Source organism: Stegastes partitus, unplaced genomic scaffold (genome assembly GCF_000690725.1).
Source record: "Stegastes partitus isolate 25-593 unplaced genomic scaffold, Stegastes_partitus-1.0.2 Scaffold314, whole genome shotgun sequence".
Lineage (NCBI taxonomy): Eukaryota > Metazoa > Chordata > Actinopteri > Pomacentridae > Stegastes > Stegastes partitus.
In genome coordinates, this window is record NW_007578045.1 from 1 (window position 1) to 22545 (window position 22545).

Below are 22545 nucleotides of genomic sequence, written 5' to 3' on the forward strand. Positions count from 1 at the left end.
TTCAATCCTATGTTCTGCTTCACTCTTTAGGCATTTGAAACATGTCGTATTTTAAGTGCACGCAAAGAAGATATTCAAAACTTAAACACACATTCAAAATATAGAATAATAATAATAATGCGTCTTTGGAGAAAAAAGGCTGAGGGTCGATGCAAAAAGACAAGAGAGAGGGGGGGGGGGTACAAGAACTGGAGGTGTTCCCCGATATGCTAAAAGAGTGCACCTGACACTTTTCCCCTGGACTCAAATCCAGGACACGAGGTTGTAAAGCCTCTTTTATAGGTGCACTGTGGATGGAGGGTGTTTTTCCATTTATTGGGGAGTATGAATGGACGCTAAGGGAGAGGATTATGGGAGTAAATAAGGTGAAGATGGGAGCGAGGTTTGAGCATTTGGTTGGCTGGGATTTAAATCAGATTTGGCAGGGCAGATTCTAAAGACGCAGCCCTGTCCACTGCCCTTTATAACTAGGAATCTCTACAAACAACGTTCTTAAATTATCTTTGCAGTTATTTTTGATAAATCTTTTTATTTTTATTTTTTTTTATTTTTACATAATTTCCCATGTAAACATACATTCATGCAACACCCTCTTTTTAGAATAAAGTTTCCCTATATTTGATATATTTTTGTTTTTAAAAAATAAACAAGAAGAAAAAAACAAACAAAAACAAACCCAAAGGCAATAAACGGTGGATGGTGTGACAGAATGAAAGAGGTGATGATGGAGAGAAGTGTAGAAACAGCAGAGGGGAGGACTGGACTGCAAACAGAGGCCTGAACTCGATCACCTTCCACAGTACATCTCCAAGGAAACACCGTTTTCTCTTCGTGTGTGTGCGTGTGTGTGTGTGTGTGAACTGGTCTATTCAGAAAAACTGAATTTAAAGCTGAATGACGGCTATGAGGCGGGATGAGGGCAGAACTGATTGTTGCACCTATGACGAGCAACAATTATTAGCAAAGGATTCATGAATACGATGATCTGCACTTTGCCCCCCCAGCACACAGATTCAACAAACATTCATGGCACACAGTAAAATTGATTTCCACTTCTAAACATTCAAATTTAACCATCCTTCATATGATGGCCTTGTTCCAAACAAGGCCAACCGTCTCTTCTAATCACCTCTCATCGTTACCAAATTTGCTACATTGTCTATAGAGTTAATCAATAATGATCCAAAAGGCACCATTTTCCTTGGAGATAACACACACACACACACGCGCACACACACACGTGCACACAGGACAACACACACACACACTAACAGATTTAAACCAAATCCTGACTCGAGATCTGCATGGCTAACTTTTGATTTGTTCGAAAATCATGCATTTTAATATAAAATCTGCAGTTAAACACAATGATCTCCTCAGCAGGATTCAGCCAGCTGTTCGCACACGAGCACATGATGAACTGGAGTCTACTGTGTGCGCGGGGGACGTCAATGTCATTGTGCTTCCCCTCTGCAGAGGTGATCTACAGCAGTTCAGAGCGAAAAAAACTGGATTTCGAGAACTTCTTCAGAGAGATAAATGGGACCGGAGAGAGGGCCGCCAATCCTCACCCTGAACAGAAAACTATGTAAAGCTGATAAAGGTTTATTTGGTGACCATCCCAAAAACAATTTTTAAAAAAAAACAACAACAACAAAAAAGATGAAAAAGAACACAAATATATGGCTTCTATAACATTTGATTTAAAGAGGAGGAGGAGGAGGTGAGACTTGAGCTCGATGTGGATGAGACTTCAGCTAGATGTGGCAAAGAAAAGTGTCCAATTTAAGTACAAAATTGCAATAATGCTCCTACACATTCACAAATTTCTACTGAGGGCATACCACAGCATGCAGTCTACCCTGCCTTGCCATCGAGGGAGCAGGGGGGAAGGGGCGTTACAGCAGCAGTGGGAGGAGAAAACTCTGGCTTAATTTCAGGATGAAAAAAAACCTCTACGACCTCAATGCCATGACACCTTTTTTTTTTTTTGTTAGATGTAGCCTTTGACTTATTAATACCGTTTTCACTTGGAAACCTCAGTTGGAAAGGTAAAAAAAACATGATATTCAGAAAAGCGATACTGAGCTGCAGGCAATTTGCTAACGCTCTGGTCCGTTATTTAAAAAGTCATTCAGCTGATCAAATATATAACATGCCTGTGGCTTTGTCTGAGGCAATGGTCACTAAATATTTGAACCCTGTCATTATGTTTCTGCAGCAATCTTCGCATTCGTGAGATGATTATAGAGGTCAAGCCAGCGTTATTCGCGTTGATATTCTGTGATGCTCAAAAGCAGTCAGTTCCAATCAAAGCCATTTTCACCCTGATTTAGTTTCAACATTGTTTCCGTCTCCCCCCCATCCCCCGGCTTTGGTGGCCATGCACAGGAGCCTTACATCCAATCGGAGCGTAGTTACTGTTAAATATATTGTGTGCATTTGTCACGAAGACTTCAAGGTATTAAATGCATACAGAGTACTGCTCTTTGCGAGAAAGTGTGTGCAGCGGGCGGTTTTTTATGGCAGGAGATCTGCAGAGGATGTAAATGAGTTTCTCGAGAAATGACGTTTGTAAGAGAGCTCCTCCCCCCACTGAAAGAAACTAGCCTCTGGTCATCGGTTTATTTGATTGTATACATATATATTTATATTTTTTCATAACAAATATACTATGGCTTTCAAAATAAAAAGTGCCAAAATATTTTTTTTGGAATAAAAGAACACACAGTGATGTTGTTGTCGGTAGTACTTTCATACTTGCGCAGGCCGGGCAGCTACAGGACATCAACAGGACGAGGAAATGAGGCGTCGTCATTCCTGCATCCTGTGAGTGGAGATGGGCTCCTGACAAAGGTCACACTGGGAAGGACAGCTGTCTGTCACCTGGAGGAGGCGTGGCTCAGAGAGGGAGAGGCAGCAGAATTCAGCCACAGGAAAACGAAGGTCTCCCTGAAGGTGCGACTGCAGTCAGAACTTCCTTGTAAACTTGTCCCCCGGAGCCTGCACCGACCAAGAGAAGGTGTGTGTGTGTTGACAGTTCGGCTGCTAGAGGAAGCGGGGCTACAGCGCTGTGTCGACCTGCAGAGTGGCCAGGGTCGGTGTCCCAGTGTAGCCTAAAAGTCCCGCACACATGCACACTCAACAATGGCTGCCCCTCTGCGTGTTCCCTGTCCTGGAGTGTCTAGAGGTGGGATCATTTCACCCCTGGAGTTACCTGCAGGCTGTCCCTCTGAAGATTTGAGGCACGTCCACGGTGCCCATTTCAACTCATCATCATCTTCCTTTTTCATCGTCCTCAACATCCTTCGGCTGTGAGAGGTTTTTCAGTTCCCAGGTTTCTCACCATCCTTGTTTTTTTTTTTCTTTTTTGTCATCTTTTAGCCGGTTTTCACTTGCAATTCCAACTGGAGATTTCAGTCAGGAAAATAAAAACAAAAACAGAAACAAAAAAAGGAGAAAAAACTAACTCCCACAGTCAATAAAGGGATGGGATTATTGGGAGTGGGAGGGAGAGGAGGAGGGCGGAGTCTGAGGAAAGTCGGGGGGGTAAAAGGAGAGAGAGAGGGGTGTCGGACAGCAGGAGGGAAAAGGGGAAAGGGGGTTGCAGGAGCTGACGGAGGAGGGAGTCACTCTACCCATCAATTTTTACTGGCGGTGAGTTGCTGAACTGGGAGCTGGAGCTGGAGTGGGTCCCGTAGACGCTTCAGATCCAACTCCACCTGGAGAGGGTGGACAGGGAGAGAGAGAGGGAGAAAGGGGAGGGAGGGAACGTTGGATGGAAAACATGAGACGAAAGTATGTGTGGAATGGTGCAGCTGTTACAAATCCAAGTATTGAACTGAAAAAAAAAAAAAAATTGTGAATCCCCTGTGCCTGGCTGCAGTTCTCATTTTACATCACAAAACAGCCAGCTTTCACCAAGCAACTGTACCTCAGCAATATCATCCTTCAGCTTGTTGTACTTCTCAATGTCGAAGCGTGTCCTTTTCACCCCCTTGTGGAAGAACAGCAGATACTGCCTGTCTCTAGCGTCGGGATAAACATACTCCTGCAGGTTATGGGGAGACACAGATAGAGCACTTTGAAAGAGGAACCAGTTTATCAGATATCCTCCATGTTCTGCTTTCCAGTCCTGGGGCCAAATCACACAGCTGAGAAAATTCCACATCAAATGGACTCCATGTCCTTGGAGTCGGAAATTTGTGGTAATTTATGAGCGCTGAATTCAATTCTGAAGGGCAACAATGTTAGAAGATCATACTTTTGAAACCTTGAAAATACCATGACTTCCCATTACTGTCTTGCTTTGTTGTCTGGTTGTTAAAAGAGTTTCTGAATAATTTTGGACAACACTTTCCTTGACTAATGTATCACACATTATTTGGCATTAAAAAAAAAGTGCCGACAACACAAACCAGTGTGTTCACAGATTCATTGAGTCCAAGGTAACTTATTTTCTCCCACCGGGAGTTTGCAGGGAAAAGTTGTGAATCCTCACATTTGAGAAGCTCCAATCAGAGTTAGCTTTTTTTTTTCTTCAATAGGTGGCTTAACTGAATATCACAGTTAATGTTGATCAGCTTTTTGGCGATCAAGCGACCAAAACAGCAGCGGAAGATGCTTTTTACCCTCAAACTTGACTTCACACGTGACTATACGCACATATACATTTGTAGTATATCTGTAGCGTTTGTCTTACCTGACGTGTAAGAACAAAGTAGGCATACATGGCCATTGCAGTGCCATAAGTGATAAAGTAGGTGACAGGCTCCATGATATCCCAGGAGTACTCCCACCAGGTCAGCCTGGCCAGGATGCCAAACTGGGTGGCCATGTAGGCCATGCCAGCCCACAGCACCAGGGTGGTGCGTCGCTCTGCCTTCCGACTCAACTCCTCCCTCACCTGTACAGAAGGTATAAAGAAAGCACTCAGACATTGTCTTCACAAGCAGAACACCAGAAGGTATCATTTAAGAATAATCTAGCGAAAAAACAAGGAAAAAAAAATAAAAATCACATTATGGATTTTCCACACAAAAATATTATGCAACTGTTCCTGTCTGCAGATTATGACTTAATTATCACAAGATAAACCGTTTTGTCTCATTACAGGGATAACAAAGGTTTGATAGCCACTTAGTCATATCCAGGATGGCTCAACTGTGCAGCAATTTTTTTTATAGGCTAAATAAAAATGCCTGATATTTTACACTAGTGACACAATAAAATAGGAGAAATACAGACAGGGCTGAAATATTCTGAGCATCTACAGCTGGTCTTGTCCTGCATGGAAAAATGTGAAAGGGCATAATTTGACTGCAAGAACACATTGGTTTTACTAAGTAAAAAAAAAACCAAAAACTTTTGGCAATTTGAGGGTCTTGCGAAAAGCAAAAAACAAAAATTTTCAGTATTGTCAAAAGGGAAGTAAACCTTCTCTAGGGGGCGGAGTTGAGAGTTGAGGTCCTCCAGTCGTCCAATCAGCTCACGTTCTTTGCTGAGTTGGTGCTCCTCGATGCGCAGCGTGGTGTAGAGCTGCTGCACCAGGAACTTGACATCATTCAACCTCTCTGCCTCCTCATGGGGCAGCATCTCTGAAAGACACACAAATGAATAATACAGCTGAAAATAAAATCACAATGAATTGGGTTATTTCAGTTTATATTGACACATTTTTATTCTAGTTTAAAAAAAAAAAAAAACAGGAGAAAAAAAAGATTTCATTTTAATTTAATCATCATACTCTAAATTAAGCCCTTCAGCCCATTTATCAAGGTACACAGATAATAATATTATTGATGAACGCACACACCTATAAATACACTTACCCATAAATTTAAAAAAAAATAGCAATTATAAAGGAATTGTTTAATCTTGATACACCTTAAACAAAGAAAGCAAGTCTACCGAGGGTGACCAGGACAAAACGTCCACATCAACCCAACCCTAGTCTGTCAGTCCTCTAAGCAGACCACTGGGAGTGCATTACTTTGGCGGATGTGGTGGGGGATACAGAGTCAGGGGTGTTTTTAGACCGTGAAGCCCGTCTCGCAAGGGCAACCAGCCAAAGCTTTCACTAGGGAAAGTCTGCAGGCATGAACCAGGGTGAGGAGAGGCCCAGGAGGCTGCAGACTGGCGCACCTCGAGAGACCTGCATGAAAGCTATGGTGAAGGGCAAATGGGCTCCACTATCAAGGTATGACATGCTGTGTAGGAGCCAGTGAAGAAGCACTATTGAGGTTCATTCATAAAACCAAACTTTATGCTTTCTTTAAGAGCTTTAATGACGGTTTGCATCTAATGCATTTAAGTGAAACCATCAAACATTCTTTCAAATCTCTCCTTATTGCTATGGATGAAGTGCCTGCCGCTGGTTCCCATCGCTATTGTTTTATCGCCAAGACTCACTTTAATACAACCCGCATGCTGGAAATAAAAACCATGACTGCCTCTTAGTGGTTATGACCCTGTGAGGGAATGACTCAGAGCAAACAGCACAGGCTCAGCCATTTTTTTATTGCCAGTTCTCACCTCTCCTTGGTGGCCGCACGAGGTGTGTGGTGTCATTAATGACGAGCTTAAAATCATCCAGCAGCAGGATGTCTATACCTGTGGAGGAGGCAACCCTTGCTCCATCTGGAGAGGAAGACAAATGGGAAGGAAGGCATTAAGAAGGATGGAACGCTGATGGGTACCCACTTCCAACACAGTTCACCTCTCTTTAATCAGGCTTGCCGGAGTGTTATTAGTGTGAGAGGTGAAAGCAAGAGCACTTACACATGAAGAGTAAGATTTTCAGTACAAGTTGTGCCTGTATAATGAACCCTGAGCAGAGCATGGCCTGAAAAATCATTTCACGATGAATGCAGTGATATTAAATTCTGGCAAAAAGCCAACTCTTCAACACCTAACAGCCTTAAAATACACTTGAACAGAACACTTGAAAGCATGTAGGGACGTGTATAGGTGTAATGCTCTGAGGGCAAACAGATACAGTGCATATTCTTGTGTTGGTGAGCGTACCCATGGAGTAGATGGCTACCCGGTCGATGCCTCTGTCCTCTGCCTGGAGCTGTTGCAGGAAAACTCCCACACAGTCACTGAGAGGCTTTAGGGTGAATTGACAGCGCTCTCGCCTGGATGGCAAACTGACTGAGATCACCGGCAACCCGTTCTGATACACCACTGTCACCTCTGGAGGGGTCACAAAAAAGAAAACAGGGGTGAGACAAATGTAATACAAGCAAAAAAAAAAAAAACATAACATGATACCCCGAAATCAAAAGTGAGCCAGAAACAAAAACAGAAAATTTAGGAAGATTATGTAAGGAGCATTACTCATGTAAAAATATATAAAAATATACTCATGCTGCTGGGATTTAAATGCTTGTGTGACTTTTGGATCCAACAAAATAACTGACAAAACACTGCAGGATCTGATATCCAGATGGTTTTATTGATGCCATCTTAAATCAGACTTTTCCCGAAAAGTGAAGCAATATTTTAACTGACCACACAAAGGAGTGTGCCAATCAGTAGGGAACAGTACCGTAGTAGCTCCACCTGTCGAAGGATTTCAATAGTAAATCTGCCAAACTGAGAACATTACAAACAATACTTAATTTGATACTTAGTTTAAGCTGTTTTTGATGCTACCAGAATCTCTGCTGGATTTAGTTTACAACATAGGATGCTGCAATTAATGTTTTTCATAATTTTAATATTTAGTTACAGACTGATGTTATCTGGTAAGTTCTCATTACTGTAAACATTATATACAATATGTAAACAGCAAATAATGTGATCGTTTTTTGTAAATCCTATGATAAGTCTCATTTAGTGCACCTTCACATAGCAACGCATCACTACATATCATTCATCGGTGTAGTCGGACACATGGAAGAAAATATAAATCGGAGTATATCTCACTCTGTTGGGACACTTTGGGTCCTAATATTACGTAAATGTTACTTTGACATGGTCTACCAACCAAAACATTGCTACAGACCAAGCACGCCACCCCCATGGCAGCAGCACTCCCCTGATAGCAGCAGGATCCCCAATGAACCCACCACACTTCAAAAACTGCTCCAGAATGGCTTGAGGAACACAAACAAGAGCTCAAGGTGTTGACCTTCAAACTCGACAAATCCGGTCTATTCAAGCATAAACGGAATGCACCACGACAAGCCAGAAATATGCCACCTGTAACCCACAGTACCCAAAGGATCTGCTGCAAACGCCATGCTGTCAAACACTCCAAGACACCCCTAAAGATCCATGTTCATGCCTCAATGTGTCTGAGCTATTTTGACGGCACTAAGGGAACCTACAGAACATTAGGCAGGTAGTTTTATTGTTTGTGCTGAGGGGTGTATAGTAAACACAGAAATACACAACTACTGCTGTTGTGCCAAAAGAAGCCTTCTTTCGACTATCCATTCCTAAAAATCAATACAGCATTCATTCTGCTAACCTTTGCCTCGCAGGCTTGTCATTGATTCTTTGATGTTAAATATTGATATTTCTTATTCACACAGAAAGTCTTAAAAGACGTCTAATTGATGTCGTTGTGGTGAGACTGACAATTGAAAAAGCCCTTGAGGCTCACATTGCAATTTTTCGCGATTTATTCATTCCTTGACAGGTTTTGGTTTATCATAATAGCAAAAAAATAAATAAATAAAAAAAGAAGATGGAATGAATCAGTGCACCTGGGACTAACAAAATGCACTCCCGATATTATCGTCGACTTCATGATTTTGAGTTTGTGTGTCATCTGTACAAGCTGTTTTTCAACACTAACATAAGTCATTTCCGTCCCAGACAGCTGAGTCCCTGTTTTGCTCAGTGGCACTTTCTCGCATACTAATAACGGTCTGTAATACAGCTTTATTGGTCCATGACCAAACTATAGTTATAATGAGCCTGCACAGCTTATACCATTATCCTACTGAGTGGCCTCTAATGACAGAACCATGAATCAACGTAGAGGGCTGCGGGTCCATAGAAAAGATGATCCAAGCTGCCTTGTTGCTGCTGCACCCAAAAACTCTGCCTCCTGCTCAGGGCCACTGCAGTGAATCAGCAGATCTCTGCTCTGGCTCACACAAAGGAGTGAAGGATCATCAGCTGGCACAGGCAGCCTCAGCTGGGCCTGGTTTCAGGAGTGTCTTGCAAATGTTCAAAGACACAGTGATTCAGACTTTTCATTTTACAAGTATTTCTTTGTCACACTCACACTTTGAAGCCTTGCCTCAAGTATCTGAGTTGCTCTTTTCTTGCACATGTTCCCTTTGTCCTCTGCTATCCTGTCATCAGAGGCACATTGCTAAAAGTGTGTGGATCCTGCGCCTATCTCTGTTACAATCCTACAGCTACTGAGGCTCACTTTAAAATCAAATCAGCTTGTTCTGCAACGCTGCTGCCTCCCCCTCTCATCTCCCCTACCTTTCCTTTCCTCCCCCTGTTCCCGCTCTCCGTCCCTCCCGCCTTTCACACAGACAAGCAGATGCTACCCCGAGACAGATTCCATATTAATGACTACTGGCTGTTAACGCCAAATGAGCCTCTGCTGTCTGATCAATTCAGAATTTCGCTCCAGTGCAGATTTCACTTGTCTGAGAGAAGAGGCAGGGGGTGGTTTTGTGGGTTTTCTTTAAAAAAGGGAAACCCCGGTTATAGCTCACATGGTGAGAAACTAAATCTGCTACAAGAACAGCTCCTGCATTTGGTGGGAAGCATGCAAGGTGAGTGGAGTGAGAGGAGGTGAAGGCTTACCTTCTGGAGCAGTGGAGGAACACAACAGTCTCTGGCCATGCCATGAGGGGGCGCCCCTCCAAACCTGCAGAGAGGAAGAGCAAAAGGGTTATGCTGGTTTTTCACAGCTTGACATGTGGTGTCCTCTCAGGTGACAGTGGCCACTGTGCGTCACTCAGGAACACGACACCTCCCTAATCTATGCCATTTACTCATCTAATTATTTTCAAGACTGACAGAGTATCATGTTATAAAATGGCTTCCTTTGTTCCCGTTTATAGCAGCCACACCCAAGAAGGCAAGATTAAACTTCCTAGTCAGAGAAATATTCAGTATCCACACAAAGAAGCCACCACTGGGAAGAAAACACCACAGCGGGAGACACAGACAAAAGGCAGCCAACTGCAGACTGAGTAACATCAGTGTAGGTTAGAATGAATTTTCCACTTGTTTCACAGACTGGAGGGAGTGAGAGGAAGCAAACACAGGAGCAGAGTTTGGGGAAACCCTTATCTTGTTTGTCGCAGCTGTATGCAGCTAAGGACTGTCCATGTGCACCAGACATATGTCACATTGCAGAGCTTGTTTCATTTTACGGCGAGCTGCGATCGAGCCTTGGGCATGAGACGACTGTCAGATCTTCTCACTCTTAAAAAGAGCATATGAGGGTGAAGATGAGACATCGGAAATCAAGCCAGCAGAAATGCCAGAGGGGGGAACACACAACTTTTCCTGATTACAGTTTTGGTTGTGTGCACAGGCACAAACAAGTTGCGCCTCTGTTTTTCCTGCCGACCGGCTCTCATATTTAGCAACGGGATCTGTGTGGGTTGTGACACTGCAGTGCTGCTTAGTGAATGCGTACACTGTATACATGCATCACCGCTGAACCTCGCACACATCCATTAACCCTGGATTTTCTAGATGCAGAGGACGTCGTTCTCCCCTGCCTTTAAAACCGGCCTGGCTGCCTGGTGCTCAGCTTCCAGCAGTGTGATGCTGCGTGTACAACTGTTGTGATATCAGATTAACGATATGCCCACACTCTCTGACCCTCACTGCGGCGAACCACAACAGCAGAGATTCAGAGCTTTCACAGTGTCTCTCTTACGTTTCTGCGCTGGCAGTTACGGAGAGCAGAGCGGAGAGGAGTTTTACTGTGTGTGCGCTTATACGCATATATGCTGTCACTGCAAACAGATGCTTGCTAAACCTGTAGAACTGAGTTAAGTGGAAGCTTTGTGGATAGCCATCTGCTAGGGCTGTCACCATATTTGAATTTCATGAAACAATAAAAGAATTCACAATAATGATAATAATGTAATATCTATAAAAAATACTATCATCTTTCACTTTGTTTATTGTGTGCTTTGTCTCTTTTTTTTTTGCAAATTAATTACTCTAAAATGAAGATGAAGAGAAAGTCTGTAATGTTCATGTGTAGAAGTGTCCATCAGATAGTATTGGCATTGACTTATGTACAATATTATCAAGTGTATTATTAACATGATATCATTACTGACACATTTTAAAATATCATAGTTACTATCACTACTGGTTTAAGGCCACACAACTACCACCCACTCAATCACAATCTAATCACAGCCCTTCTATACTGGATGGCCAGCAAATGGTAGCACAGCTTGTGCTAGACTTGATTTAATTATTAGTCAACAGTACAGATATCATGGCCAACTCAGCGACACAGGCCCTCATGTTTCACAGTTCTGCAGATTTGTCTTGCATTTTCAGAGCTTTGTGTAGTTTGTTTCAGGTTTGTTAGAGGCAGCCCGTGTCAGAAAGTTTGCAGTGACTGACAGAACTCCCAACTTAAATGTAAAAAATATTTAGTGGTTAGAGAGATCCTGCAGTGGGAATACCTGTAAGCCCAGCATCAAACTGAGACACAGAAGCTCCGAGTGAGCTGCCAATCAACCGCTGCAGTTTGATTGTCCCGCTGTCAATCAGGGAATGTGACTGCCAATCAATCTCCAGAGTTGTCTCATCCAGACGGACAAAGCTTACAGTCAGACAGTTCAAACAAGCCAGACCACTGCTGGTACAAGTGACAGAAGTGTTGAGGGGATAACTTAACTGAAACACTGACAGTTAACTGCCCCCAAAGCCAGCATGTGCAACTATGAAAACTGCGATTGTTTTAATAGCAGAACATGATTGATGCTAATTTGCGATCAATTGCTAACCTGGACCTCAACTTCACTTTCTATTTTGCATTTTCAGAAATATTGTTCTCACGGGGCATCTGCAATGCAACACAACACAGACCGCACCTTTCAGAGGCTCAGTGAGGGTCCACAGATGGAAGCCCCACTGAGCACTCGCTATTTTGATGCTCGTCTTATTACATCCCCAAGAGCAAATCAAACTTTTTGAGAACTCAACTTTCTTTTTTTTTTACTTTTCCAACATTGGGAAATGCGCAGAATATCAACGAAGAAGTTAAAGAAGCCTGAAAGCATTTGTCAAAACAAATGCCACCACTGCAGCAATTATGCAGGACCTCCAGGTTGTGTGTGTGTGCTTGTTCAGCTATAACTGTGAGAACCAGTTTGAGTTTTCAACCATCAGAGTAAGACATTTTGACCAGTCCTCATGTTGTCAAGAGGGTTAACACTTGGTTTTAAAGTGAAAGTTAAGGTGAGGTGAGGTTTTGGCACTTAATTCTGATGGCGAGGGTTAGAATGAGTGCCTGGGGAGTGTATTATGTCATTGGAGGCCCTCAGAAAACTAGCCACACCAACACCTGTGTGTGTGTGTCCTAAATGAGAATACCAATTGCCGTACCAAGCAGAGCCCAAACAGCGATTAGACTGCTGATCAGATAACGTGCTGAGAAAGGAGTTTTGGCTGGTCTGAAATAACTGCACAGTCTGCAGAGAGCAGTCCAGCACTGCTTCGCTCATTCATTAACTTCAGCTGTTTGAAGCCAAGAGGAAAGATTTCATCGAGATACCCACAACATCACCGTCACCAGCCCACGCACCCTCACACAGGGCAGCATCACAAACATATGCAAATATAGCACTGGCACGTGTGCACGTCCATCTGCAGACTGGCATGTACGTGTGAATGTACCTCTGTGTGTTTGCAGGTGGCGCGTGTGCATGTGTGTGTGCGTGTGTGTGTGTCCACCCGTCTGTTCACCAGCCTGTTTGTCAGTGGTAGTTGCAGAGCGACTGAGCAAAGCCCCCGCTCCTCCCTTCCCTCGGCACAGAGCCACTGAAATGCTGCCTGAAATATTTAACAGCGTAGCAGCAGTCAATAGCACAGCAACCTTGGAATCAATGTCACACGGCCAAGGGAGCGGGAGAAACAAAGGAAAGGAAGGCATCGAGGATGACGGTGGGGAGATGGACAGATGAGCTGGAGGAGGGAGAGAAAGAGGTGCGGAGGGACGGAGGAGGAAAAGAACGCGAGGATAAATGGAGGAGCAGCAGGGGAGCGATAGAGATAAATGAAGGCTGGAGTAAAACGGTGTGAGTCACGAGTGCGCTTGCGTCTCTAACCATGTGCTGCATATACTGTACCCTGCAGCAGACAATCCCTCCCCACCGAAACGTGACTGTAGTGCTGGTGTGTGAGGCAGAGAGGGTGGTAAGAAAGAGAGAGAGAGAAGGAGGGGATGAAGGGAAACCGAGGCAGGAGGAGAGAAAACACAGGGAGGGTGCTGAAACGAGAAAGCCACCAGCGAGAGGGAAAAGCAGGGGGAGGAGGGGAGGTTGAGGGGAGGATTGCTGATCACTGCAGTAAAGGAATCCCTCGTCTAGAAAGGGGGGTTGCCCCTCGAATTCACCCTCCCTCCCTCCCTTCTCCCCTTCCTCCCTCCCTCCCTCATCTCCGTCTAACTCACACTGAATCCTGATGTGCTGGTTTGATCTCCTTTCAATTCTCATCTGCACTGCGCTTTAACTTCCGCTGCATTTCATCATATCCCATGTGTGCATGTGTGCATCTTCCTCCAATTAAGAACCACTCCATGTTTTAAAATCTCAATTCCAGCGTAGTAAATGCACAGCAAGCCGAGATACAGTAGATTACACCATATATGCTGTGCAAGATGAAAACATTTTTATTTTATTTTTTTTTAAATAGGCTAGGGAAAATAAAAGGCTTCTTTGTCCCAGCTGTGTGCTACACATCGAGTCCTTGCCTGCTCTCACATTACGCAGCAACACATACAAGAGGCATTATATTGATCTGCAGTGATTAATCATCCTCATACAGTGTAGCACACACATACAAGGAAAGACCACACCTTCGTACTGTATACATACCAGGGTGGGAATCAACAGTCACCCTTTGAGAGTGAAAACTGCTGCAGCTCTGCCTATTATCAATATCTCCCTTATGTTTCAACCGTTTCAATTTGTTGCATTAAATTCCAGCAGCATAATGATATTCTTGTTCTCATTTCAGTCTAGATTATGTATGTGGAAAAACGTGCAAGATTTATTAGCCTCCTCCTCCTCCTCCTCCTCCACCTCCTCCTCCTCCGGCTGAGGCGCACAGATTCATAAACTGTTAGCAGAGCTGCTTTGAGGGTGGATTTAAACCACCGCCAGCCCCAGTGTTGTTCAGCCAAAGAAAAAAGTCAAGAAACTGGGTTATTTTAAGAGCTGTTTGCAAAGTGGCAAACTGTATTACGTCTTGTTATGTTAAGTTTTCTATCTGACTACACAAACGCCTAATTTGCATACAGTACATGAGCAGGACACAACAGTTTTTGTCGTACACCCACGGCCTGTCAGATGAACTCAGCTATTCCGAACATTTTTCCAATAATTGAACAGTTTGGATCTCTCTGCTCATTTGGAAACTAGTTTCACTCCCTCTTACAGCAAACACATCAGCCACATACATGTTCTTAAATCACAATTTCCTATTTCTTTCTCCCTACAGTCTCTTCACATACACCGTAACAACCACAGGAGCACCTCCTGGAATACAATGACGCACCCCCGGTTGGGAATCACAGCTGTGAACGGACCGCTGCTGCTGCTGCTGCTGCTGCTTTTAGCTTTGTTGTTATGGCTGAACCTGAACACAAAATGACACAGCAATTTAAAAACCTCTTCTTCCTCCGAACACATCCTTTTAACTCCAGACACACTGCAGGGAAATTACGGGTGCCAAGAATGGCTTAAAGTGAGTCTGTGTGTGTGTGTGTGTGTGTGTGTGTGTGTGTGTGTGTGTGTGTGTGTGTGTGTGTGTAAGTACTGACACCAGTACTGAGGAATAATGTTGCTGACATAATTCCCATTTCATGGTGCCCTTCTGGGGGGAAGTGGAAACCTCTGTCGTTTATCTCCACAGTGACGGCATCCATCTATGCGGTAATGCCCTGTCCTGGGTCACGGCTACGGACCAGATAACGTGGGTAGTCACACACCAAGTCGTTCACGAAGTGGTTCACAGCTAAACAGGTTCATCTACACCTCAGTCCATGCCGACGGAGCATTCTGGACATTGCAGCTCACATGCATCTAAATGACATTTTAATATTATAATATCAGACATGCTTGAAATATTTATTCCAATTCCATTTCTTTACCTCCATTTACTGGTAGAAGTAATATAGTAAGGATAGATTTACAATCAAAGTCACAAGGATCAATTTTCCTGCGACTAAATCGTTTGATAGGCGAGGTGAGGGTCAAGGAGGAGAAGCGGCGCTCCATCATGCTACCATGACAGACAAAGCTGAAGCGCATGGTTAAGATGGGGCCAACATCAGGTCACAGTATGTAGAATACATCATGTGAGAGATCAATATAAAACCAGTCTAGAGGACGGGACAGACATTGCATTGAATGCATCCTGTCTTTACCCAAGAGATGTACCCCGAAAACCTGATTGCTATAAAATCAAAAACTCCACATCACTAAGTATCGACGCACAACAGAGGGATGAATATGTTTCCATTTCCACCACCCGTGATCCACCCGCTCTTTTTTTAGTCATAAATGGACCCTTTAAAGAACAGTGTTTGCAGTATATCACCAACAATCAGCTGCGACGCCCCGCTGACTCAACTTTGAGGACCGTTTCCGTGCCGTTTGTTAGAGAAGCTGAATGAGGTTTATGAGCTATTAAATTGAAAATGCACTGCACCTACTATCTTATCACCTGCTGGAAGGAATGTGTGCGGACAATGATCTCATTCGTTAACCCAGTGAGATGAGTTTTATTTTTTGTATCCTTGTGTTTCTGGTTTTATTACCCTTTAATAGCACATTTAGAGACTGCTGAGTGGGACTGTTTAAAAACTCTCTCTTGCTGCTCTTATTTCCAGCAATTTGCAGTATTCTCAATTTTTTTAACCATATATTTGAATAACAACTAACCATTTTGCAAATGTTTATTTAAATATTTAAATGTGAGCATTGTTAATACTTACAACGAATGCAACTTAAAATTTAAACAATTATTTTAATATACAAAATCTTCAATGCAGTCTATAAGATGATTAACCTAAACCTCAGATTAATTAATGCTAATCTTTAGATTGATTGACTGGTTAATTGTGTGCAACAGTGCACACGGCGGATTTCCCCAAACCCGAAGCGACGTTTGTCAGGCAATCAGTCCAAACCCCAAAGATGGTCAGCTCACAGTGATATAAAAGAAATGAAAATCAGTAAACCCCATTCTTTAGAAGTCTGAGCCAAAAAAAAAAGTAGCTTGGTATTTTTTCTTGATAAATTCGATGCAGTGAGAAAAGTATTAAACGGTAAAAAACAAAGTTGCTGCCTCATGTCTTATAGATTATTCAGCTGGGAGGTAAAGGTCATATTGTGGGTGCGGTATAGCTGATGAGTCCAGTTTCTATCTGGCTGCTGTGCTAGGTGTCACCTCCTCTCTCGCTATTCTGCGAGGTGCTGTCCACTCAGCCCTTCGCGTCTCCCCTCTGTGGGGTTAACAAGTTAAAAAGCACAGCTGCACCCATTTCAACACACTCACAATCTGCTGCAGGCACACGCCCTCGTCCTCCGTCCTCCCACAAATATAGACAAAAGCACACACACACCTAGATGAGGTGTGCACTCAGCAATCACTACAGAAGAAAGTGGATTTGAGAACATTGTGACAGTAATCACGGTCTTTTTTCTTCTTTTTTTTAACGCCTCAGCGCTGACAAGCTTATGTAAGGGAAAGAAAACGCTGCCTTTTCTCTCAGCTGTGTTCCTCGCCTGGTAAAAGCCATTAACAGATATGAAATCTGCAGTCACATTCTTGGATGCCACCGTATTAAGTAATCTCCACTTACGCGCTGAGAGGGAAGCCGTGACAGAGCACAGCGTGCCCCACGTAAACCCGCACACCAATCTGATCACTCCACTGCAATGCAGAGTTGATAGTGAAAACAACCTTCCCCTGATTAGGCTATTTAAAACATCAAAACCCAAAACCAGTTACAGCAAGATATAAATAATTCCAACTTAATCTTTCATTCCATTTCAATAAATTGCCTTTCAGGACCTGGACATGCTTTGATGAATTAATTGCAGCTCATGGCCTGCCTGATCCACAGGATAAGATCTCAGCTGTGAATGAATCCTTTTTTTTTTTTTGACACGTGGACCAGTTTGACCATCATACCCACAGCCACCCCCCACTCCTGCTCCCCTCCTTGGGACCAACAACGCTGGAACATGATGCATTATTAAACAGAAGTGCAGGCTTTCACGCCTGTGCTTAGAAGTCAGGCAGCGCTTGGCCATTGTGCTTCACAATGCTGCTCCTCGAAGGATTCAGTCCAGCTGAGGTGCAACATCTGCACTGTATAGGACAATTTGAGATCAGAGCAGGGCAGAAATTGAAAACTGTGTTTGCACAGATAACAAGCCATACAAAATACTCATATATATACAGTAGGTGTGTGTGTGTGTATATATATGTGTGTGGTCAGTTTGCAGGCACAGTGAGGCCCTCTTTGATTGCTCATACACCAGATGGCACTAGCTGCTTGTGTCAGTACTAATTTTAGTCACGCATCACTCAGGCTCTACTGTAGCAGACTAGACAATGGAACCTCTCCTTGCTCTCTTTTTAGTTTTCCGTCACCCTTCTCTAACTTTCTTCTCTTGAAAGTAATCGTGAACAAGCATCTGAGGAACGTATTCAAATCCAGCCTCGCCCCTGCACAAAATACACACACACACATTGATCTCGGCGATCAGCGTCGATTAAGCTTCAAGAGTGTGAAAAGGTGGAGGTCTGCAGCTCCTTCACATCACAAACCAATCAATGCTGCTGAATAAGCACTGTTCAGTCCTTCTACTCATTTTTTTGTATCTTCCCATCCCCACCACTGCACTGGGAATCCTTTCCTTTCCATGCACAGTATCTATACGTCCCATCATTATATTCGTGCTCTTTGCGAGGACACCTCTGAGAGCAGCGCTACATTTTGCCAAAGCACCACCTATTTTCTGGATGCATTAATTATAGCGGGAAATAAAACACTTGTTTCGAATTGAGAGGTAAAGTAGCTCCCATTTGTTCTCTCTAAGACAGCGCAGTGCTCCTCTGTGGCCACTGCTCTGCTTGTTCCTGCTGAAGAAGCTTTAGGCAATGGAGAAACAGCTATATTCTACAGAGGTTCGTGCAAATGTCTGGCTACAGGATAGTCTGTCATAATGGCAATATATCTGCATGTCAGATATGCAGTTATGGAAAAACGGAAAGCGTATGCAATGCAAACTGACTTTTTTAACATTTAAGCAAGTAAACGTTCGATCCTCCTTAAACCAGCAGCGATAAATAAATGTGATGTATTCAAACAAACTGCACACAAAATTGATATGGACAATTTAATTAAATTAAAAACTGATCAAATATGAAAAAAGAACTACCTTTATCACATCATTTAATCTATGAAATTAGAATCAGGGGAATTAGATTAGTTTCCAATGATTGGAAATTGCTTCGAGAGTGACAGGTGTAACCCGGCTTATTTAAATCTCTGACCTCTAGCATCTGATGTACTCTTTGCTGGTAAACTGTGCACTGTTGTCATGCCATGTTCTAATCAGCTCTCTGAGGCTTGTGGATTTACAAATTACATGAAATGTATCAATCCACTTAAGGAAAATCATGCACAAGTGGCAGTGATTTCAAACGACTGCTCGTGCAAGAGTGAATATTTAATGCAAAAAAAGAAAAACAAAAAAATCGAGGCCACCAAAGACCTGCAGGTAATTCTCGCAGCTGTCGGTGTCAAAGTGCAAGCGTGTACAATGAGACAGAAAGACATTGCACAAATTTAACTTGCATGGGAGGCGTGCCAAGAAAAAAGCTTGAAACCAAATCCACATATTACAAACTGACATTTAAGCAAATTTAGAATAGCGTGCTCTGAAGCAGAAGAATTCAAGTTGGAGCAGTTGGGCCACATCAACAGTAGACGTGCCTGGCACTGACAAATGTTACGGTTTGGGTTAGTTTCATCGATTCAGAGACTGGGCAGCAAATAGTCATTGATTTAGTCAAATTCTACATCATTTCAAAGAGTGCTTGAGGATAATGTGAGGCCATCTGTCAGAAAGTGGAAGTGGAACCTGAAGTGGACCTTTCAACTGGATTAAGATCGTAAGCACATTTACAAATCCACCAAGGAGGGTTATGGAGTGGCCTGGTCAAAAAAAGGCAACATTTGACTCCAGTTGAAGTGGAGGATTTAAACTGAAAACTTTGAAACATTTTGCAAATGCGTGATTCAAAATAGCAGTTATTTCTGCTGAAGGTGGCAACGCGAGTTTCTGAGGCCAAGGGTGCAGGTACTTTTTCGACAGAAGAACGTTGCATTTATTCATGTTGATGTTCAAGCAGTGATCGAAAAATTTAAGCCCTTTTGTTGTTCTTCAAGAATACAACCTTTAATCAGCACCGTGTCAAAGAGATCCTGTGTTTGCTTGTCCGAATGTCAAAAAAATAAGCTTATTTTTTCATATTATTGCAACTGTTCCATTAAAGAGGCACAAAACACGATTTTCTGCGGCAAACACATTCCCTCTAGGATTCAGGGTTCATGATCACTTGTCAAAACCCACACTGAATAAAATATAATGTTCAGAGCATGCATTAGTACTGGGTCATCACCACTTTATCTCTCAACAGTGATGCTTGGGGGTGCAAGATGTTCCACTTTTCCTTCTGCTGCTGCTTCATCTCTGCACCGCGCTTTCATCCCCCAAGTTATGTTTGGGCAAATAGCCAGACACACAAACTTAGTACCTTGTCACTCACCTCATGGTGGTAGACTAACAGCTTCATCTATTTGCAAAACAGGTTCTGACATCTTGCTGTTGAAGCCACAATCCAAGCACATTTCTCATCATTCGGTACACAATAATTAGGAGTTTGGTTTTTCAGACTATATATTAAAGACAACTGCTCCTCCAGCCTTCCCATAATGCTTTGGTTATGTACAATAGTTTCGTGAGTTACGCTCTGGGCTGCAATTTGAAATAGTTTTTTGGCCTACATTTAGCTCTTGGCACTTCTTCTTTGCAACGTACCCATCAACGTACAGACAGCAATCACTGAATACAGACGAACACCTAAAAACTTGACAACTCCCAGTTGAGCTCTGGAGTTATGAGGAAAATCATCCTTCTATGATTCTGGATATCTGACATTTAACTCCTTGGAGTAACGCTGTCACAAAGAATCTTCAAAATATGCACATCATGTCTCTGTGTTCAGAACTGAATGAGATATGACTCAAAGAAGTACATATTTTGACACACAATATGGAAATATCTTATTATCTTCTGAAACCATTGTGTCTCAGTCACTGCTGCAGCTCCAATTGTTAACCACAGTGATAGACAGGACGAACTACAATACCTGGCTTTACACTGTTTGCAGAATATGTCGCTGTCACCAAGCAGTGTCTTTGTCTTACATTTTCCCCCCTCAACTTTTTCTACTCACAGTTTGGAAAATTGCAAAATCCAATCATTAGACTAATCGGTAATTAAAACAATTGGTATTAACAGCCCTAAATCTAAGTTTGCAACACCATCACCTCTCCTTTACAACAGCAGCTACACGAATGCTAATCAACAGCGTTCGCCCTCAACTCTAAAGTCTTGACTATTTGAAAAAGTAAAAGAGGCACAAAGCTTTCATTGGGCTTGTTCAGGTGAGGACCCGTCTGATTAAATGTCAGCTGAGACAAAACATGAAGTGAAACTCGACAATGAAAATGTCCATTTAAATTTCCAAGCAGCCAGGTGGTTATTAATCTAGACGGAGCACGCTGGGTTTTTTGTCCATACTGTTTGACTAATAGGACAGACCAGTGTGTTAACCTGCAGGCTGTGAAACGATCCACCTGGTCAGATAGATAATAAAGTCTCCTCCTGCATACTGAGAACCACAAGAGGATCTGAGGTTGTTGCAATAACACAATTTGCACATCATTATGTAGCTGCTTCCATAAATGGTCAAAAACTGCTATTAGAGTGTTTTAGCTGTATTCCCTTGATGCACGGCTGACCCTGGATCCTTGTGATTCTGCTCTCTGAGTGCATGCGAGGTGACAATCGGGGCAGCGTACCGTATCTCATGAACTGCTATGAATTCCCCCCTAGCTGCATCGGTTATTTATGGAGCGAAGCCTGGGAACACTTCTATTGAGGAACTGTGGTTTCCCTCTGAGTGTCTCTCCTCTGGCCCTCCATGCCATGAACATGACTCGGGTCGCGAAAGAACAAAGTCCATGAAAAAAAGCTGCTAAAACTGCCCAGAATATCAATGCCTGGTCGTACTCAGCTATCATTCTGCAGCATTAGCTGTCTCAGTTAATCAGTGGATAGTCCACAGAGGGCACTAGAAAGTCTGGAAAACTGAATTCAGAGAATTGTGCTCTCTTGATTGTGTCAGCATGTCTGTCTTGGTTTTACTTTGCTGTGGTCCATGTAGACATATGGGATGTTCACAAACTAGGTTAATGAATGTCAGTCAGACAAGACCAGATATTGCTCAAGGAGCTGAAAGAAAGCTACAGAACAACAACCAACTCATACAGCTCGTAGTAACTCATATCTCACCTCATGTGGACATTTAATGTAACAAAAGCAATGATTTCACACTTTCTAACTATGATGAGTTCCAAGTCCGATTCTTTATTCAGCCTGTACCCATAACCAGTTTTCTGGCCAACACATTGGTTGCCAGTTTCCACTTTGTACCAAGGCCACTTAGACTACCCAGCCCTCTTCTAGGCCTACAGAGGACGTAGACCACCATATGCCTCCTCCACACAGTCACCAGCTGCTCCTCAGACTGGATGGCAGGGGGTTTCAGTGGAGGAACGTAGGGCGCATAGAGGCCAACGCTGTCTGCCTGGCTGGCTCAGCTGAGGCATCTCTGCCAATAGCGAAATCCTGGTTTCGAAGGTGACACAGACATCTCCATCTACACCACTACGTCATTTTTCAATGTGCATACATGATGAAGGAAAATAATGTTTCCTCTGCCAGAGAATATAATAAATAGAGCTGAACCGATGGCCCCTATTTTGAAATGGAAGTGAGAAGTGGAGGAACGATGCAGTCGAGAGTACAGCAGTGTGAATGTTCCTCCGTGGAAAGATTAAATCAGTATTTACTGATCTTTATCACAGAGTGGTAGTAAAAGCGAGCATTTATGACAGCTAACAGTAGAGAAAACTTGACTTAAGACCTCAGCTTTAACTGTTTTAGAAAGTGATGATGTGAAACAGTTTTCACTGTGTCACTACACATTGACAAA

General features: G+C 43.1%; 1 protein-coding gene across 2 annotated transcripts in view; it reads right to left on the reverse strand.

Annotated features, from left to right (window-relative positions):
• Positions 1–515: 515 nt before the first annotated feature.
• The window catches only part of LOC103358468 (calcium uniporter protein, mitochondrial-like), a 58218-nt gene continuing 36188 nt past the window's right edge, over positions 516–22545 (reverse strand). For both annotated transcript variants that reach the window (XM_008283449.1, XM_008283448.1), the window contains exons 3-9: positions 9784–9847; positions 7027–7197; positions 6535–6639; positions 5437–5597; positions 4703–4906; positions 3935–4051; positions 516–3722 (exon numbers count right to left, since the gene is read on the reverse strand). In XM_008283449.1, the coding sequence (XP_008281671.1) occupies positions 3642–3722; positions 3935–4051; positions 4703–4906; positions 5437–5597; positions 6535–6639; positions 7027–7197; positions 9784–9847 (903 nt within the window). In that variant the 3' untranslated portion in view covers positions 516–3641. The remainder of the gene's footprint in view (positions 3723–3934; positions 4052–4702; positions 4907–5436; positions 5598–6534; positions 6640–7026; positions 7198–9783; positions 9848–22545) is intronic.